This window comes from Thamnophis sirtalis, unplaced genomic scaffold (genome assembly GCF_051295495.1).
Source record: "Thamnophis sirtalis isolate CommonGarterSnake01/CBP01778 unplaced genomic scaffold, rThaSir2_p1.2 scaffold_1, whole genome shotgun sequence".
Taxonomy (NCBI): Eukaryota; Metazoa; Chordata; class Lepidosauria; order Squamata; family Natricidae; genus Thamnophis; species Thamnophis sirtalis.
In genome coordinates, this window is record NW_028261381.1 from 69,384,014 (window position 1) to 69,398,945 (window position 14,932).

The window sequence follows — 14,932 nt, forward strand, 5'->3', positions numbered from 1 at the left end:
TTTGAAATAGTTCCAAGTGACTATAATTCTGACCTCTCAAGTGTGGTGTGTGTCATTTGCACACTTAAAGATATATTCCTTGAAAATTTATTTTATTTTAGTCAGTCCTTACCTTACAAACAAAATTGGGACTGACTCTTGATCATTGAGTAAAACAGTAGTTAGGGCACAACGTAGGGAAAAAAACTCATCATAACTAGATTCAGCAGTCTATATGGATTTGAAAGACAAAGGAACTCTTTTGAAGACAGCAAAGTCCACATTTTGAACAGAGATGTCCACTGGTTTAAAAGGAGGGGTCAAAGAGGCCATGTATGTCAAAATTGAATATCCTTCTCTCAACAGAGGGGGGGGATATGACATCATCTATCTCCAATCTATAACACAATCCTTTCAACAGTTCCAATAAGGCTCCATACCCATTTGTACCACTCAGGTGTCCCTGATGAGACAGATGAACCTCCAGATGGCCCTTAATCAGAGGGGGTATTCAGCAGGTTCTGAGCAGTTCTGGAGAACCGGTAGCAGAAATTTTGAGTACTTTGGAGAACTGGTAAATACCTCTGACTGGCCCCACCCCCATCTATTATCTGCCTCCTGAGTCCCAACTGATGGGGAGGAAATGGGGATTTTGCAGTAACCTTCCCCTGAAGTGGGGAAGCTGGAACTTGGCAGGCAGAGAATAGATGGGGTCAGGGCCAGTCAGAGGTGGTATTTACCAGTTCTCCAAACTACTCAAAATTTCTGCTACCAGTTCTCCAGAACTGCTCTGTCACCCTCCCAGTCCCAGAAGAAGCCCCTAGAATGAAGAAAAGGATAGATATATAAACATGCATAGTCATCTTGGTGATGTTATTTGTTTGGTGGTGCAAGATACCTTTTCATTTCTCTTATTATTAATGAATGTGGAAGAATTAGTAGATTTCTCCCAGTATTGGAAGCCCTGGGTCAGAGAAACATCAAGTAAATTTGAAAACAAAATAGAAGAAATATGGATTGATTTCTTATCTGCTTTTTGTATCTGCTGATGCAATTTAATCTCATATCATAATCCAAAATCCACTGCAATAGCAATTAAGTTTATTTTCACAACCATTGCAAAACAGAGGTCAAATGTAAAAAGCAGAAACAAAGCAATTCAATGAAAAGTGTTAAGAAACTTTATTTATAATACACCAAGACCCAGAAGCAGGAAAGGGGGTGGGGGGAGGTGTTGCTTACAATGCTAATAGTCATTAGGAAACATGCCAAAAGTTGAGCTGATGCCAAAAGGCTCTCCTGCATTCTGTTTCATTCACAAATTACTCTAGGTTTTCTATGCCTGGAGCCTCTCAAGATCCATCTCAGATCTATCTTGTCTCTTCATCCTTCTTCCCTTGTTGAAGGCAGATTTTAGGAGTTTGTGTTTTCTGTTCAAGATGATATGCTTTGAACCAGATTTCACCCGCAATCTTCAAGGAACTGAAAAAAACAGAAAGTAAGTTTCTCTTCATTGCCATGAGAGTTAAGTCCTAATTAGAAAAATCCTGCCTCTGATTCAAGCCGAGAAGTGAATTCAAGTGCAGTAAATTGAGGACAGAAAGAGTAGCACAAAAATCTCTCAGTGAGTGATACTTATCTTTTAGGTATTTGACATGTCTTGACAGTATGCTTTATGTTAGGGGTGAAATCCAGCAGGTTCTGGAGAACCAGTAGTGGAAATTTTGAGTAGTTCAGAGAACCAGAAAATACAACCTCTGGCTGACCCAGAGTGAGGTGGGAATGGAGATTTTGCAGTATCTTTCCCCTGCAATGCCCACCAAGCCATGCCAACAGAACTGGTAGTAAAAAAAATGAATTTCACCACTGCTTTATATGGACTTATATAAAATCTATATAAAGTAGTACTTTATCTAAGCACCCAAATTTCATAGTCATGATGATAGGGAGACGGCAGAGTCTGCCTATCTTTAGGAGGCCATCTGGGTGTGTAATTTTCATACAAGCAATATAGAAACAGTTTGCCATTACCTGTTTGATGTTAACTGATAACTAATTATTTAATACTAACTAATTTTATAAAAGATGCATGTGATAGAACACATGCTTAATGACTAGCATCTCTCTCTTTCTACTACTAGGCTTATTTTTTTTCTTAAAGGATCTACATCCAAAAACTTTCTTCTCATTAACAGTTTAATACTTTGCACACCAGATATCTTTTGTTCAGTTGACATATTCACATGTATATAAGTATGTCTATATAATTGCATGTTCTCCTTTCCCCGACTCTTGAGAGCAAAGCCATGGAGATCCTTCATTTGATTTCATTCATTTGATCTGTTTGGCTAACCTTTGTATCTTGAATGTTTCCTAGATCCCCAACTCCTCTTCTGGCCTGATAGTCTGATACTTACTACACAATGTCAGCAAAGCCAGCGAAGAGAGGTTTTGACTGATATTCAATACCATGTTTAGCACACATGGACTTCACCAAAGGAGCCACCTTCCAAAAGTTGTGCCGAGGCATTGTAGGGAAGAGACTATAGGCAGAAAGGAAGGCAAAAAACTTGTGATACTTATCTATCTTTTTGCCTTATTCAAATTATGAAGCAATTTCTTACTGATAGCTTAGAATCTCATTGCCCTAAATCAGTACTCACTGGTGCTCAATTTGAAAATTCAGGTGCCCCGTTACCCAGTCATTGAAAAAAGATTGATTCACATTGCACGTTGACTGAAGCTAGGAGAAGAGAGAAAGACAGGTTTTAGTCCAGACATATCGTGAATGAAGGAAGATCAAGCAAATGTCCACAATATATATTTATATTTGTCCATGATTTATATTTTAATGTTGGTTGGTTTGTATGTATTGGTAGTATATAACTAGTATTTCTAGACAAATATATTGAATTTTGGAAATCTTAAATTATATTACCCTAATAGTAGAGTTTAAATACTCATTTGTTATCAAATCTGATAGTCACCAGAGTACAGTTTTGAAAATATGGAGAATTAAAATATAATTCTTGTAATATACTTATTTTTCATTTTGTGAAACATTTCTTTTCAACAATTACTTTCAAATCTTCCCCTTACTGATTCCAGACTGAACCAAGTTGTCACAGGCCTCCTTTTTTTTAAAAAAAAAAAGTCCTGGGACAGTTGACATCATGGTGAGAACGGCTGGAAAATAGTGAGGCTCTGCTGAGCCCCATGAAATCCAACCAGTAAATGCTGACGGGAGACCTTATAGCTATCCTGGGGGGACAGTGAAGGAAGGAAAGGCGCTTTGCTGACCATGAGGAACTTACAATTTCCTCGTTAGGTGCAAAGCAAGCTCTCCTGAACAACAGTAGGAACAACTGCCATTTTTGGGCAGTCATAAAGATGGGGCAACGGGACAGTAAAATTTGTGCAGGAGTGATATTGAAGAAGAACAGTGTGGTGGCTGTGTGAGAAATTTGTGGTTTTTTTAAAACTTCTGTCAGAAATGCCCCTTTCTAGAAAAAATTGATCAACAATGGGGCTGTAAAAGAAGGTGGTAGTTTTGTCAAGCCTCCACCCCCTGAAACAGTGGCGGATAAGCACAGAGCTGAAAGAGATCCAAAATAAGATATGTTAACTGTTTGATTATTTGGATACTGTAAATGCTAAAAGAAGAAAAGCAGAGTGGCCATCTAAGGATTTAATAAACTCTTATTTGGATTAAAATTTGGTTCCAGAACTTTAAAAGAATATGGTGTAAACAAAGGAAACTAAGAGAAGTAGAAGAGAAACAGTGCAACAGTGACATCTTCTGGCCAGAGCAAAACCCAGAGGGGAAAGTGTGAGAAAGTAGAGGGAAGAAAGTGTGGATTAGAAATTAATCCTGAACAGTGTATTGGAAATAGTGTTGCAAGACTATCATTAGATAAATTCCCTGCACCTGGAATTTGTTTACAAAGAAAGAGAGCGGAAAGAGTGTAAGCTGTAAACACTGTAGCTCTTTGATTGGATACAGGCACTTCTGGCTGTATAATTGAGCAACTGGAATTGGGGAATAATAGAGGTTGCTTAAAAGGTAAAAGAAGAATTCTACATCTCAGCTTTTAACATCTTTCCCTGTCAATCTTCCTAATGCCATGACCCTTTAATACAGTTCCTCATGTTGTGGTGACCCTCAACCATAAAATTAATTTCATTGCTACTATGTAACTGTAATTTTGCTACTGTTATGAACCATAATGTAAATATCTGATATGCAGGATGTATTTTTATTGCTATAAATTGAACATAATTAAAGCATAGTGATTAATCACAAAAACAATATGTAATTATATATTGTGAAATATTTATTTCTAATTATAAATAAATGAAATTTTGTCTTGAAGCATGGTGTAGCACAGGGGTCGGCAATCTTAAACCCTCAAAGAGCCATTAGGATCCGTTTCCCACAGAAAAGAATTGAATTGAATTGAATTTATTAAATTTCTATGCCGCCCAATCCCAAAGGACTCCGGGTGGCTTACAGAAATGAAAAAGGAATTAAAAGAATTTAAAAACAATAGGACACACAAAGTTAAAAAAGGAACGCAACAAACACCCAATCAGAAGACCTGCCGGAAAAGTCAGGTTTTAAAGGCTTTGCGAAAGGCCATGAGAGTGGGGATGGCCTGGATCTCTGGGGGCAGCTCATTCCATATGGCCGGAGTGGCAACAGAGAAGGCCCTACTCCTAGGCGCCGCCAGCCGACATTGTCCCACTGAAGGCACCCGGAGAAGGCCCATCCTGTGCGATCTTATCGGTCTAAGGGAGGTATGTGGCAGAAGACGGTCTCATAGGTACCCAGATCCTAGGCCATGTAGGGCTTTAAAGGTGATAACCAGCACATTGAATCGTGTTCGGAGACCAATGGGCAGCCAGTGCAGATTGCGGAGGATAGGTGTGATGTGGGTGTACCTTGGCACACCCAGTATCGCTCGCGTGGCTGCATTCTGGACTAATTGCAGTCTCTGAACACTTTTCAGGGGCAGCCCCATGTAGAGCGCATTACAGTAATCCAGTCTTGAGATGATGAGGCCATGAGTGACTGTCTGAAGTGCCTCCCTGTCCAAATAGGGCCGCAATTGGTGCACCAGGCGAACCTGGGCAAAGCCCCCCCTGGTCACAGCCGACAGATGGTGTTCCAAAGTCAGCTGCAGGTCCAGGAGGATCCCCAAACTGTGAACCCTCTCTGAGGGGTGCAAGTTTTCTCCCCCAGGGTTAAGGACGGACTAGATGGACTGTCCTTATGGGGCAACATCCACAGACATTCGGTCTTGTCAGAATTGAGTGTGAGTTTGTTCACTCCCATCCAGACCCTAACAGCTTCCAGGTACTGGCACACTGAGTTGGCACAGGTGGACAGATACAACTGAGTATCGTCCGCATACTGGTAGTATTTAATCCCGTGCCGGTGGATGATCTCACCCAGTGGCTTCATCTAGATGTTAAATAGGAGGGGGGGCAGGACCGACCCCTGCAGCACCCCGTAATTGAGGGACCTAGAAGTCGACCTCTGTCCTCCGACCAACACCGACTGCGACCTGTCGGAGAGGTAAGAGGAGAACCACCATAAAATGGAACCACCTCTTCCAGCCGTCGCAGAAGGATACCATGGTTGATGGTATCGAAGGCCACTGAGAGGTCAAGGAGCATAAGGACGGAGGAATGGCCTCTGTCCCTGGCCCACCAGAGATCATCAGTCAGTGCGACCAAAGCGGTTTCGGTGGAGTAACCAGGCCTGAAACCAGACTGAAAAGGGTCTAGATAATCTGCTTCATCCAAGGTCCATCGGAGTTGGAGGGCCACCACCTTCTCAACAACCTTCCCTAAAAAAGGGAGGTTGGAGACTGGACGATAGCTTTTAAAAATAGCTGGGTCCAGAGAAGACTTCTTGAGGAGAGTTCTCACCACCGCCTCCTTAAGAGGCCGTGGAAAGGATCCCTCCATCAAGGAGGCATTCGTAATTCTCTGGAGCCAGCCTCGTGTTACCTCCCTGCTGGTTGAGACCAGCCAGGAGGGACACGGATCCAGTAAACAGGTGGAGGCACTCATCGCTCCCATGGCCTTGTCCACTTCATCAGGGGTGACAAGCTGGAACTCATTCCAGAAAGTCTGAGCAAGACTCTCCCTCAGCATCTCGGCTGGTTCTGTCCAAATGGAGTCCAGGTCTGTCCGAATCTGAGTGATTTTGTCCGACAGAAACTGAGCAAACTCCTCAGCTCGACCCTGCAAGGCATCTCCCATTCCCCCCCCCCATTCAGGAGGGAACGGGTTATCCTAAACAGGGCAGCTGGGCGTGATTCCGCAGATGCAATGAGAGCGGAAAATTTGCACATTTTGCCGCCCATATCACCACGAGATAAGTCCTAATAAAGGCTCTTAGCAGTGTTCAGTCAGATTCGGAGTTACTAGTCCTCCAATGTCGCTCTAGGCGTCTCTTTTGGCGCTTCTTCTCCCGGAGTTTCTCAGTAAACCAAGGAGCCCTCCTGGATCCACTGTCGCGGAGAGGCCGCAAAGGCGCAATCTGATCCAGGGCCCCAGTCGCCACTGGGTTCCAGGCGGCGACCAGGGACTCTGCCAGATTGTGGGCAAGAGAGTCAAGAAAACACCAGGAGCCACAAAACCTGGGTGGGTGTGACCAACTCAACATCACTCCCACCCAGTCACATGACATCCCCCCCCAGACATGCCTACCCAGGTTTCATGGCTCAGTGTTTTCTGTGGGAATAGGGTCTTTCTTTAATGAGGAGCTAACAAAAGAAAGGGAAAAGCCAATAAAAGAAATGAAGAAGGGAAAAAAGAAAGAGGAGATAATAATAAAAATAATAGTGGTGGATGAATTAAAACAGGGGAAAATGTATTAAGAAAGTTGAATGATATGATTGAAAGGAAGAAAGGGGCTGGGATAGAAAGCTTAGAAGTTAAGCAGCGAAAAGGGTGGAGATGGCAGGAATATTTAGACCAAACTTCCAAGAAGTAGCTATAAAGATTGGAGATGTAAGGGAGGAATATGGGAGGCAGGCCAAAAAAAAAAGCATAACAATTAAAGTATCAAGGTGAGCAATAGATAATGGTTAGATTATTTTTTTTCCTTCTCTTTATTGCTGTTTGGACTTGCCTTTCCTTTTCCTTTCTTTTCTTTAAGGCATAGCAATTATAAAGTTGAAGCAGGCAAGGAGGTGATGAAGGGATGATTTTCTTCTCTGTTGTTATTTTTGAGTTACTCTTCCCTATATCTCCCTCCTCTCTCTATTTTCTTTTTTTCTTTTTATTTCCTTATTTTTGTTTTCTGACATATGATATATTTAATCTTATATGTTATTAACTGCTAGATAAGATAGACTAAGGTTACCAGATGTCCCGCTTTTCGTGGGACAGTCACGATTTTTCACAATTTGTCCCGCGTCCTGCAACGTTTTTAAAAAGTCCCGATTTTCATGGGTGAGTGGACGAAAGGGCATCGGCATTGCAGACAGGACCCACTGTGCGAGGGCGAGGGAAGAGCAAGGCGAGGCCTGAGGGAAGCCGGAGGGAAAGGGCTCGGAGGGAGGGGGAGCCAAGATGGCGGTGGCTGAGGAGGAGATCTCGCGGCCACCGCTGCCACCGACACCGCCAAGGAATTGCAGGATGATAGTGGCTGTGTGCCAGGAGGATGGCCTGTGGGGCTGGAGGCTGCATGGCAGCAGCGTGTTGCCAAGCACTAACAAGAGTTGCGGGACAGGCTGGCCGAGCAGCCTCACGTACGCAGCTTGCCTCACCGCCCGATTGAGGCTGCCCTGCTGCTGGCGCTGGAGGCTGCCTCTGCTCCGCCGCAAAGATGCCACCGCCACCCCTGCCGGCTCTTCCTGCCTGGACACCCGCCACCCAGGAGCGGCCTGAAGCCCTCCTGTCCACCACCGGCTGCACCGCAGGTGACTTGCCCCGGGTGGGCTGGAAGGCTTCGGGCATCCGGGCGGGAAGATACGGTGAGCGGATAGCAGTGGCATCGCTGCCCGGGAGCCACCAGAAGCCTTCCAGCCCAACACCTACTCTCCCTGGACTTGTTTTGATGAGCTCGGGGCGACTGACGGTAGTTTGCGCCAGCCGCGGCCGCTCAAACTATCGTCAGCTCCCCTGTGTTAAAATCTGGCCACCTTAAGATAGACAGAAGTTAGAGAAGAAGAGATATTAAAAGATGAAGTTTAAAGAGAAGGGTTCTTAAAGTACATGATGCCAAGTATTACTGTTATTGTATCACTATGTTATTACAATATTACTATTATGTTGTAATAGTGGAGATAAATGTGACAACAAAGATGAATATTATGATTGTTTAAATGTGATTGCACCCAGACAATCGACTGTTTAATAAAAATTGGATTGAATGTAATATAAATAAAATAAATAAAACTTGGGGGGAGGGGAGAATATCCTGATCTGGATGAAAACCAGATGCTTGGAATGGAAAATTTTCCTGAACTGGCCAGTTTCTCTTTCAGTTAGTACTATTATCTTAAAATGAGGCCAAAGAATATTTGTTCTACTCATCTCATTTCCATTTTTATAAAGTCCAAACAAAAGCAAGGGCAATCATAATCTATAGCATTTCTAAACACCCTTCAAACTTTTCTATCATAGGAAAAGCAAGCTAAAAGAAATAATAATAGGTAAAAATAACATCCAAAAAGTAATTCAGTTTTCACACGTGGAAATGATAATTGATTATTATGGATCTGTGAATTATTGTCATATAATAAAATTATGCAGACAAGCTAAAGTTTAATCATATACAGCCATCAATTTTATCTCTCGGATCTCTCTTACCTGTGTAGAGAACCAATCCATGTTTTTATCATGATCGATGGGCATAGGAAGATGACTTGTCTGTGATATCCATGTAAATATAATACTCTCAAGAACACTGAAAGACAGAAATGAGGCAAAGTCAGGCAAATTAGGCAAAGTGAAACTATATCTACACAAACAATCTTTTAAGCCTTTAAGTAGAATAGTGTGACAAATTTATTCGTTTGTTTGTTAGGCTTAGAATGCAAGTCATTTACTAGACCTAATGATGCCTTTCTATGGAAATCAATACATTTCTAACACTCCTCCAGTGATAATGAGTCAGATTCAAACCAAAGATTAGGACCCCCAAACCTTCTGAGTTAGTGGACAAATTTGGAAGGTTGAGCAGATATCTTGGAAACTGATCCCAAATGGAGTGGCTTGGCTATATCCCAGATAGTTATTATAATGGCAATGGTAGAATTGAAGGCCACACATATAGAAGTTAGAAAAAGGATAATCTAGAGCCGGGATGGCGGGCCTATGGCACACATGCCACAGGTGGCACGCGTAGTCATTTGTCAGGGCAGGCGAGTTCAGCCCTTTTTAAAGCCATTTTTACCCTCCCCAGGCTCCAGAGGCTTTGTAGGAGCCTGGGGAGGGCAAAAAGAGCCTTCTCCCCCACCAGAAGCCCTCCGGAGGCTTCAGGAGCTTCCCTGAAGCCTCCGGAACACAAAAAAACGGCCCTATGGGCAAACAGGACGTTCAGGAACAGACTTCTTATTTGCTCATAGGGTCGGTTTAAGCCCTTCAAGACTTCAGGGACTTTCAGGAGGCTTCCCTGAAGCCTCCAGAGGACTAAAAAGGACCCTACAAGCAAACCAGAAGTCACTTCCGGTTTGTTCGGAGGGTTGGTTTAAGCCCTCCCGAGGCTTCAGGGACCTTCAGGAGGCTCCCCTGAAGCCTCCGAAGGACTAAAAACCACCCTATGAGCAAACTGGAAGTAGGGTTAGCACCTCTCTTGCGTGCATGCGCAAAGGGGGGTCGCGCATTACATTATGGGTGTAGCACGCCCATGCATGACCCCCCCTGCATTTCCCCCCCCCCCATGGCACACGAGCCAAAAAAGATTCGCCATCGTTGATCTAGAGAATAGTCAGGGTCTGGGAAGGGATAGTCAAACACAAAGAAAATAGTACATATGATGAACAGTACTTCAAAAGAAGGAGGTATCCCAAAACACCCTTGAATCCAAATATGGGGTTGAAGGCAATAAAGAATCGGATAAAATATGCCAGAATCCATGCCATTTCCTGTAGAAAAGAAGAGAAGAAATTGAGATTAGAATAGCATCTTTCCTTGCTCCAAGTAGACACCCTACATGGAATCTTACTGAGATCCAGATGTATATCTTCTGGAAACTCTGCTCTGTTTATGGCCCATTTTGACAGAACCAGTGTTGTTGTTTGTTGTTTATTACTTTTGTATGCTGCCCACTCCCGAAGGACTCCGGGCGGCTCACAATAAAATAGGGAAAGGGGAATAAATAAGACAATACCAAAAATTAAAAATGCACAACATTCACAATTGAAACGGGTCTTTAATAAGCACTTACAACAAGTGTGTTGTAAACACCACTGTTGATGTCATGTCAGCTCAAAAAAGCATTATTTTCAATAACTGACATGTTTATATGATATCAGGTGAGAATGTAGAAATATTATTAGCTTTGATTATCCCACAAAATTTCAGCCATTTTTAATTAGAGCACTTGACAATAGTACATGGCAAATTCCCATTTTAAACAAGGCTGGAAAAGTCTTGTCTCCCATCTTCTATATTAGAAAAGAATAAGTCCAAACCCATTTCCAATCCCTCTAATTTTTTTTTAAAAAGATGAACCATAACTTTATAGTTGTATTCAAGCCACCATAAATCATTTTTTGATCAAATCCTTCATAATCTCTACTTGAGAAAACTGGATTGTAATTCTTTTCCATTCTTAGTTCAATCAATGTTATTGTCCAGTTGCCTCCAAGGTTTCCCCATCCTGCCTTCTACATTTGTTTTCCCAGGCAAAAATTGAATGCCTTCTTCATAAAAGGCCTTTTGATAGCCAGCAATAATTCATCTGGAAGCACTTTGGAATTGGGTGGCATTGACTTTCCCATTAACAATATCCCCATGAAAATTTTTATAAGCGCTTAAAATGGTTTAGTCTTTTCAAATCCTCTTCAGGAAATAAAATTCTAAACCTAGAAACATACCATGGAGGGAGGGGTGTCTCAGTATTGTATTATTTAATATTTGGTATGGATTATTTGTGTACTCACCCTCCAGAGCTTGCGTTGGAATATAAAGAACAATGAGTAAACTTGAAAAGTAGGCACTACAATCAGAGGCAATGCTGTAGAAGGAAACAAGATGCATATAGCCATTAAGTATCCTTTCTAAACATAAAAGAAGCATCAACCACGTTCCTCAAATGTTCTGTATTTACCATTTTATTTAATAATTATAATTGTACTTGCCAATCTCATCATCAAAAATAAATCAATTCCAAAACTTGTATGTGGCAGAGACTGCCTGAATTGTGCCACTCATACTATTTGTGCTGGCTCTATTAGAACCCCTTGATTAAAATACACCTGAATGAGCTAAAGGAAGCTCTGTTATTCCTTGTAATAAATAGACAATACTATCTTAATCTATTCAGATTTGTTTAGAGGAAAGCCCTGGTAAATCCAGTGAGACCAGCTTTCAAGTGTTTATATATTATTCATAAGAGACATCATGTAAACCTGCCCATCTTGTAAAATACAACTTTGGGTGACTTACAACAATATAAAACCTAAAACTAGAGACAGGGCAAGATACTAGTATATATAAAGAGAGCAAACCCCACTACCTTCTAGCACCGATGATGTTACCTAATTGGGTAATTAAAAGTCTGCAAGAAAACTACCTCAAGGAGCACTAAGGACCCCACAGTTCCACTCCAACTACAAATATTTTCTTCTATTGGAATCACCTGAATAAAAGGCATTTTCCTTCAAAAGAGGGGAGGGGTTAATAGTCCAGAGGAAAAGAAGCATAGAGGCACAACAGGGAAAGTTGCAAATACTTTGCTTGCTGACCAACAGCAGAGAAGAAAAGGAGAAGATATTCCAGACACAGGAATTAAGGGAGAACAGTGTTTGTAAGAAGAAAACATTATTATATAATAGTACCACAGAATACAATATTCTAATAGACTATAATAATTGTAACCATTATAATAATTGTAATTAATGTAACAATATAGAACTAGCAATAGAATAAAATATGAAGTAGAGGCAATAGAAAACACGCTTACACCTGTAAGTTACATGTTTTGCTTTTAAATCTTGGGTTTCTTTCAAAATAAAATATCTCTGTAACCCTTATAGGAAGATATGTTTTTTTCAATAAAAAAACCTTGTTCAGAGTCCAATTCTTTTGTGGTTCTTGAGACTCAGACTCAACACTCAATCTAATTGAAGACAGTTTAAAAAATACTTATGACAGAGGTTCCCTCTGACCTGCTGTAAGCAGTTAGTTGTGGTGCCCACCAGCTTGACTGGCTTCCAGAAAGGATGGAGCTCATGGAATTCATAAGATTCAATGGCTATTAGCTTGGATGGCAGTGTGGTAGCTTCTGAAGGCCACCTGAAGGAAGACCAGTAGATTTCCTTGGTTGGTTATTGTAAGAATGGACTGCTGAACTTGATGGGCCAGGCGTTAGATCCAGCAGGCACCATTTATGATCCTATGAATAAAGCTGTTTCAAAAACAAAAACAACTGCTGGTAAAGAGGTTGGACTATATTCTCCATTATGTTCCTGTCTCTCTTCCATGGCAATTTTCTTCCACTGTAATTTGATTTATGGATGCTCCTTAGTTGTGTCTATAGAGCATCAAATAATTGAGCAGTTGCATGAGAAAGAGCAGTACCCTCTCCAGCTTGCCATTTCTCTCTTTGCATTGTTTAGGCATAGCCTGTTTTTGAAGGTATCGACTTAGAATTGGGATGCCAGCTTAAATATGTATATTAAACTCATGGGAATCTGTGTGGTCTGAAAAAGGAAAGAATTCCTCCTCATTCTCTGCAATGTTCTGTAGTTGCTACCACTGCTCTTCTTCTTCCCTCCTCCTCTTTATCTTATCATTATCATTTATATTAATAAGAGTTGTTATTAATCTAAACTGTGCTGGGGATTATGTAGAATGCATATATATAATCTGCCCATGAGCTCATGGTGGAAAAGATAAGAGTCCAAAGAGCCAAAGAGGATGTTGTTTTTTTTAACAGAAGAAAAAGTTCATTTGGAGTTTAACAGGAGGTAGGAGGAGAGAAGATACTCACTGAAGGAAAAATACTTGTGCTGATAGTTATAAGGCATGTATTTCTTTTTCTGCAAACCCAACTGTAAAAGATAAGGCATGAAAAAAGCAAATAACTTTCAAAAGATAATTATAATTTAAGGCTCCATTTCTATAACATCCTTTTCATCTGCTGTGTGAAATAAATTCTCGGGCAGGAAAAAAACAAAAAAAAGTGAGATGTACATAGCTGTCACAATAATAAACTGTAATTGTGGAAGTTAGAATAGATTGCAGTCTTTATTTTCAAATTTTCCAGGTGTAGAAACACATGGCAGAGCGAGATAGCTTTTAAAATTAAGCCCTGCAATAGAAATACAGAAAGAACAGTCTTAAATTTAGATTTCTTAGTCAGGAAAGGAAGCTGTCCCTTTTGGTAGCAGAAACACTAGATAAACCTTTACTAATCTTCCCATTAGTTTTCCCAAAGGAAAGCATTACTGATGGACGTGGATCTGATGGGTTCAAAGTGTTCCATTGTCCCAATATCAGCTCTTCAGCCACACCATCCTATAGCCGCCAAAATTAATGTCCCAACTGGTTTCGGTAGGGGTGAATTAACAATAAAAAGGGAATCCAGAATCTCAGCTAAATAGGCAGCTTCTTCATTTTGATATTTTTACTGACTGCCACATCCTCAGAACCTCACAACCATCAGAGATAGAACATTTTCTACCAGTATTTCTGCTTGTGAGGCATAAGTAATTCTATACTTCTGCCAAGATAAAATATGCTTAACAAATCCGAAACAATCCACTGAGATAATCCACACAATAGTCAGTCCAATCCATAACATGAACCAGAGAAAGAGCAAAAGGGGACAAACAAATAGATGCTTAAACTCCATTCCACCCTCCATCTTTTAATCTATCCTATTCCTATCTGAGCTGCCAGGATTTTTGGACAGGAAGACAATCTCTTACTTTGCCTCCCTAACACACCTTCTTAGGATTGCGCTCACATGGCCATAAAAACTTGCTGCTTTCCTCAGAATCCTTTTGTACATGATTGTTCAGTCAATCCAGTGAGATAATTCCCTCAATAATCCAGTTCATAATATTCATCTATAGCTATGAGCCACCACAGGAGAACCAGTTTTAAGGCATCAGGCTGGAAACTGCAAGATTGTGAGTTCAAGTCTCTCCTTGGACAATGCCACCTAGCCTTAGAAAGGAGGGGTCCTTTATCAGTGGTGGGATTCAAACTTTTTTACTACCAGTTCTGTGGGCGTGGCTTTGTGGGCATGGCAGGAGAAGGATACTGCAAAATCCCCATTCCTCCCCACTCTCAAGATTTCCACTGTTGGTTCTCCAGAACCTGTCAGAACTGGCTGACTACCACCTTTGGTCCAAATAGAGAAATACACTTTTGTTATGGCTACCTTGGGAGAACATTTTGTCCAACCCTACTAATCTACTATCTCAATGAGATCTGTTTTATCAAATGCTGCTAATAAATATAAATAATAAACCCAGAAGAATTAGACTGTGCTCAACTCTAACAAATTGACAATGAAATGGCTTAACAGTTGCTGTTCTGAATGCTGATCTGAAAGGAGAATGGCCAGGGTTCCATAAAATCTGTTGTCTTCTAAGCAGTTGCTTCTTACCTCCAAAGAAAGAGTTTCCCCTAATGACAAAATATAGGGATGAAATGAAACATCTGGGTCCTTCTCAAAACAGTTGGGTTTAGCATGATGCTGGGAGTGGTGCAAAGACCACCAATTAGCTGAAAGCCCCTGTAGAGGAAGAGTAAAAGA

At 41.2% G+C, this 14,932-nt stretch overlaps 1 protein-coding gene across 1 annotated transcript in view; it reads right to left on the reverse strand.

The window, feature by feature from the left end:
• Positions 1 to 1,137: 1,137 nt before the first annotated feature.
• The window catches only part of LOC148049532 (acyl-CoA (8-3)-desaturase-like), a 29,405-nt gene continuing 15,610 nt past the window's right edge, over positions 1,138 to 14,932 (reverse strand). Inside the window, exons 5-12 of the mRNA XM_087715224.1 lie at positions 14,783 to 14,911; positions 13,157 to 13,217; positions 11,106 to 11,179; positions 9,988 to 10,085; positions 8,809 to 8,905; positions 2,643 to 2,722; positions 2,397 to 2,522; positions 1,138 to 1,461 (exon numbers count right to left, since the gene is read on the reverse strand). Coding sequence (XP_087571350.1) covers positions 1,350 to 1,461; positions 2,397 to 2,522; positions 2,643 to 2,722; positions 8,809 to 8,905; positions 9,988 to 10,085; positions 11,106 to 11,179; positions 13,157 to 13,217; positions 14,783 to 14,911 — 777 coding nt within the window. The 3' untranslated portion in view covers positions 1,138 to 1,349. The remainder of the gene's footprint in view (positions 1,462 to 2,396; positions 2,523 to 2,642; positions 2,723 to 8,808; positions 8,906 to 9,987; positions 10,086 to 11,105; positions 11,180 to 13,156; positions 13,218 to 14,782; positions 14,912 to 14,932) is intronic.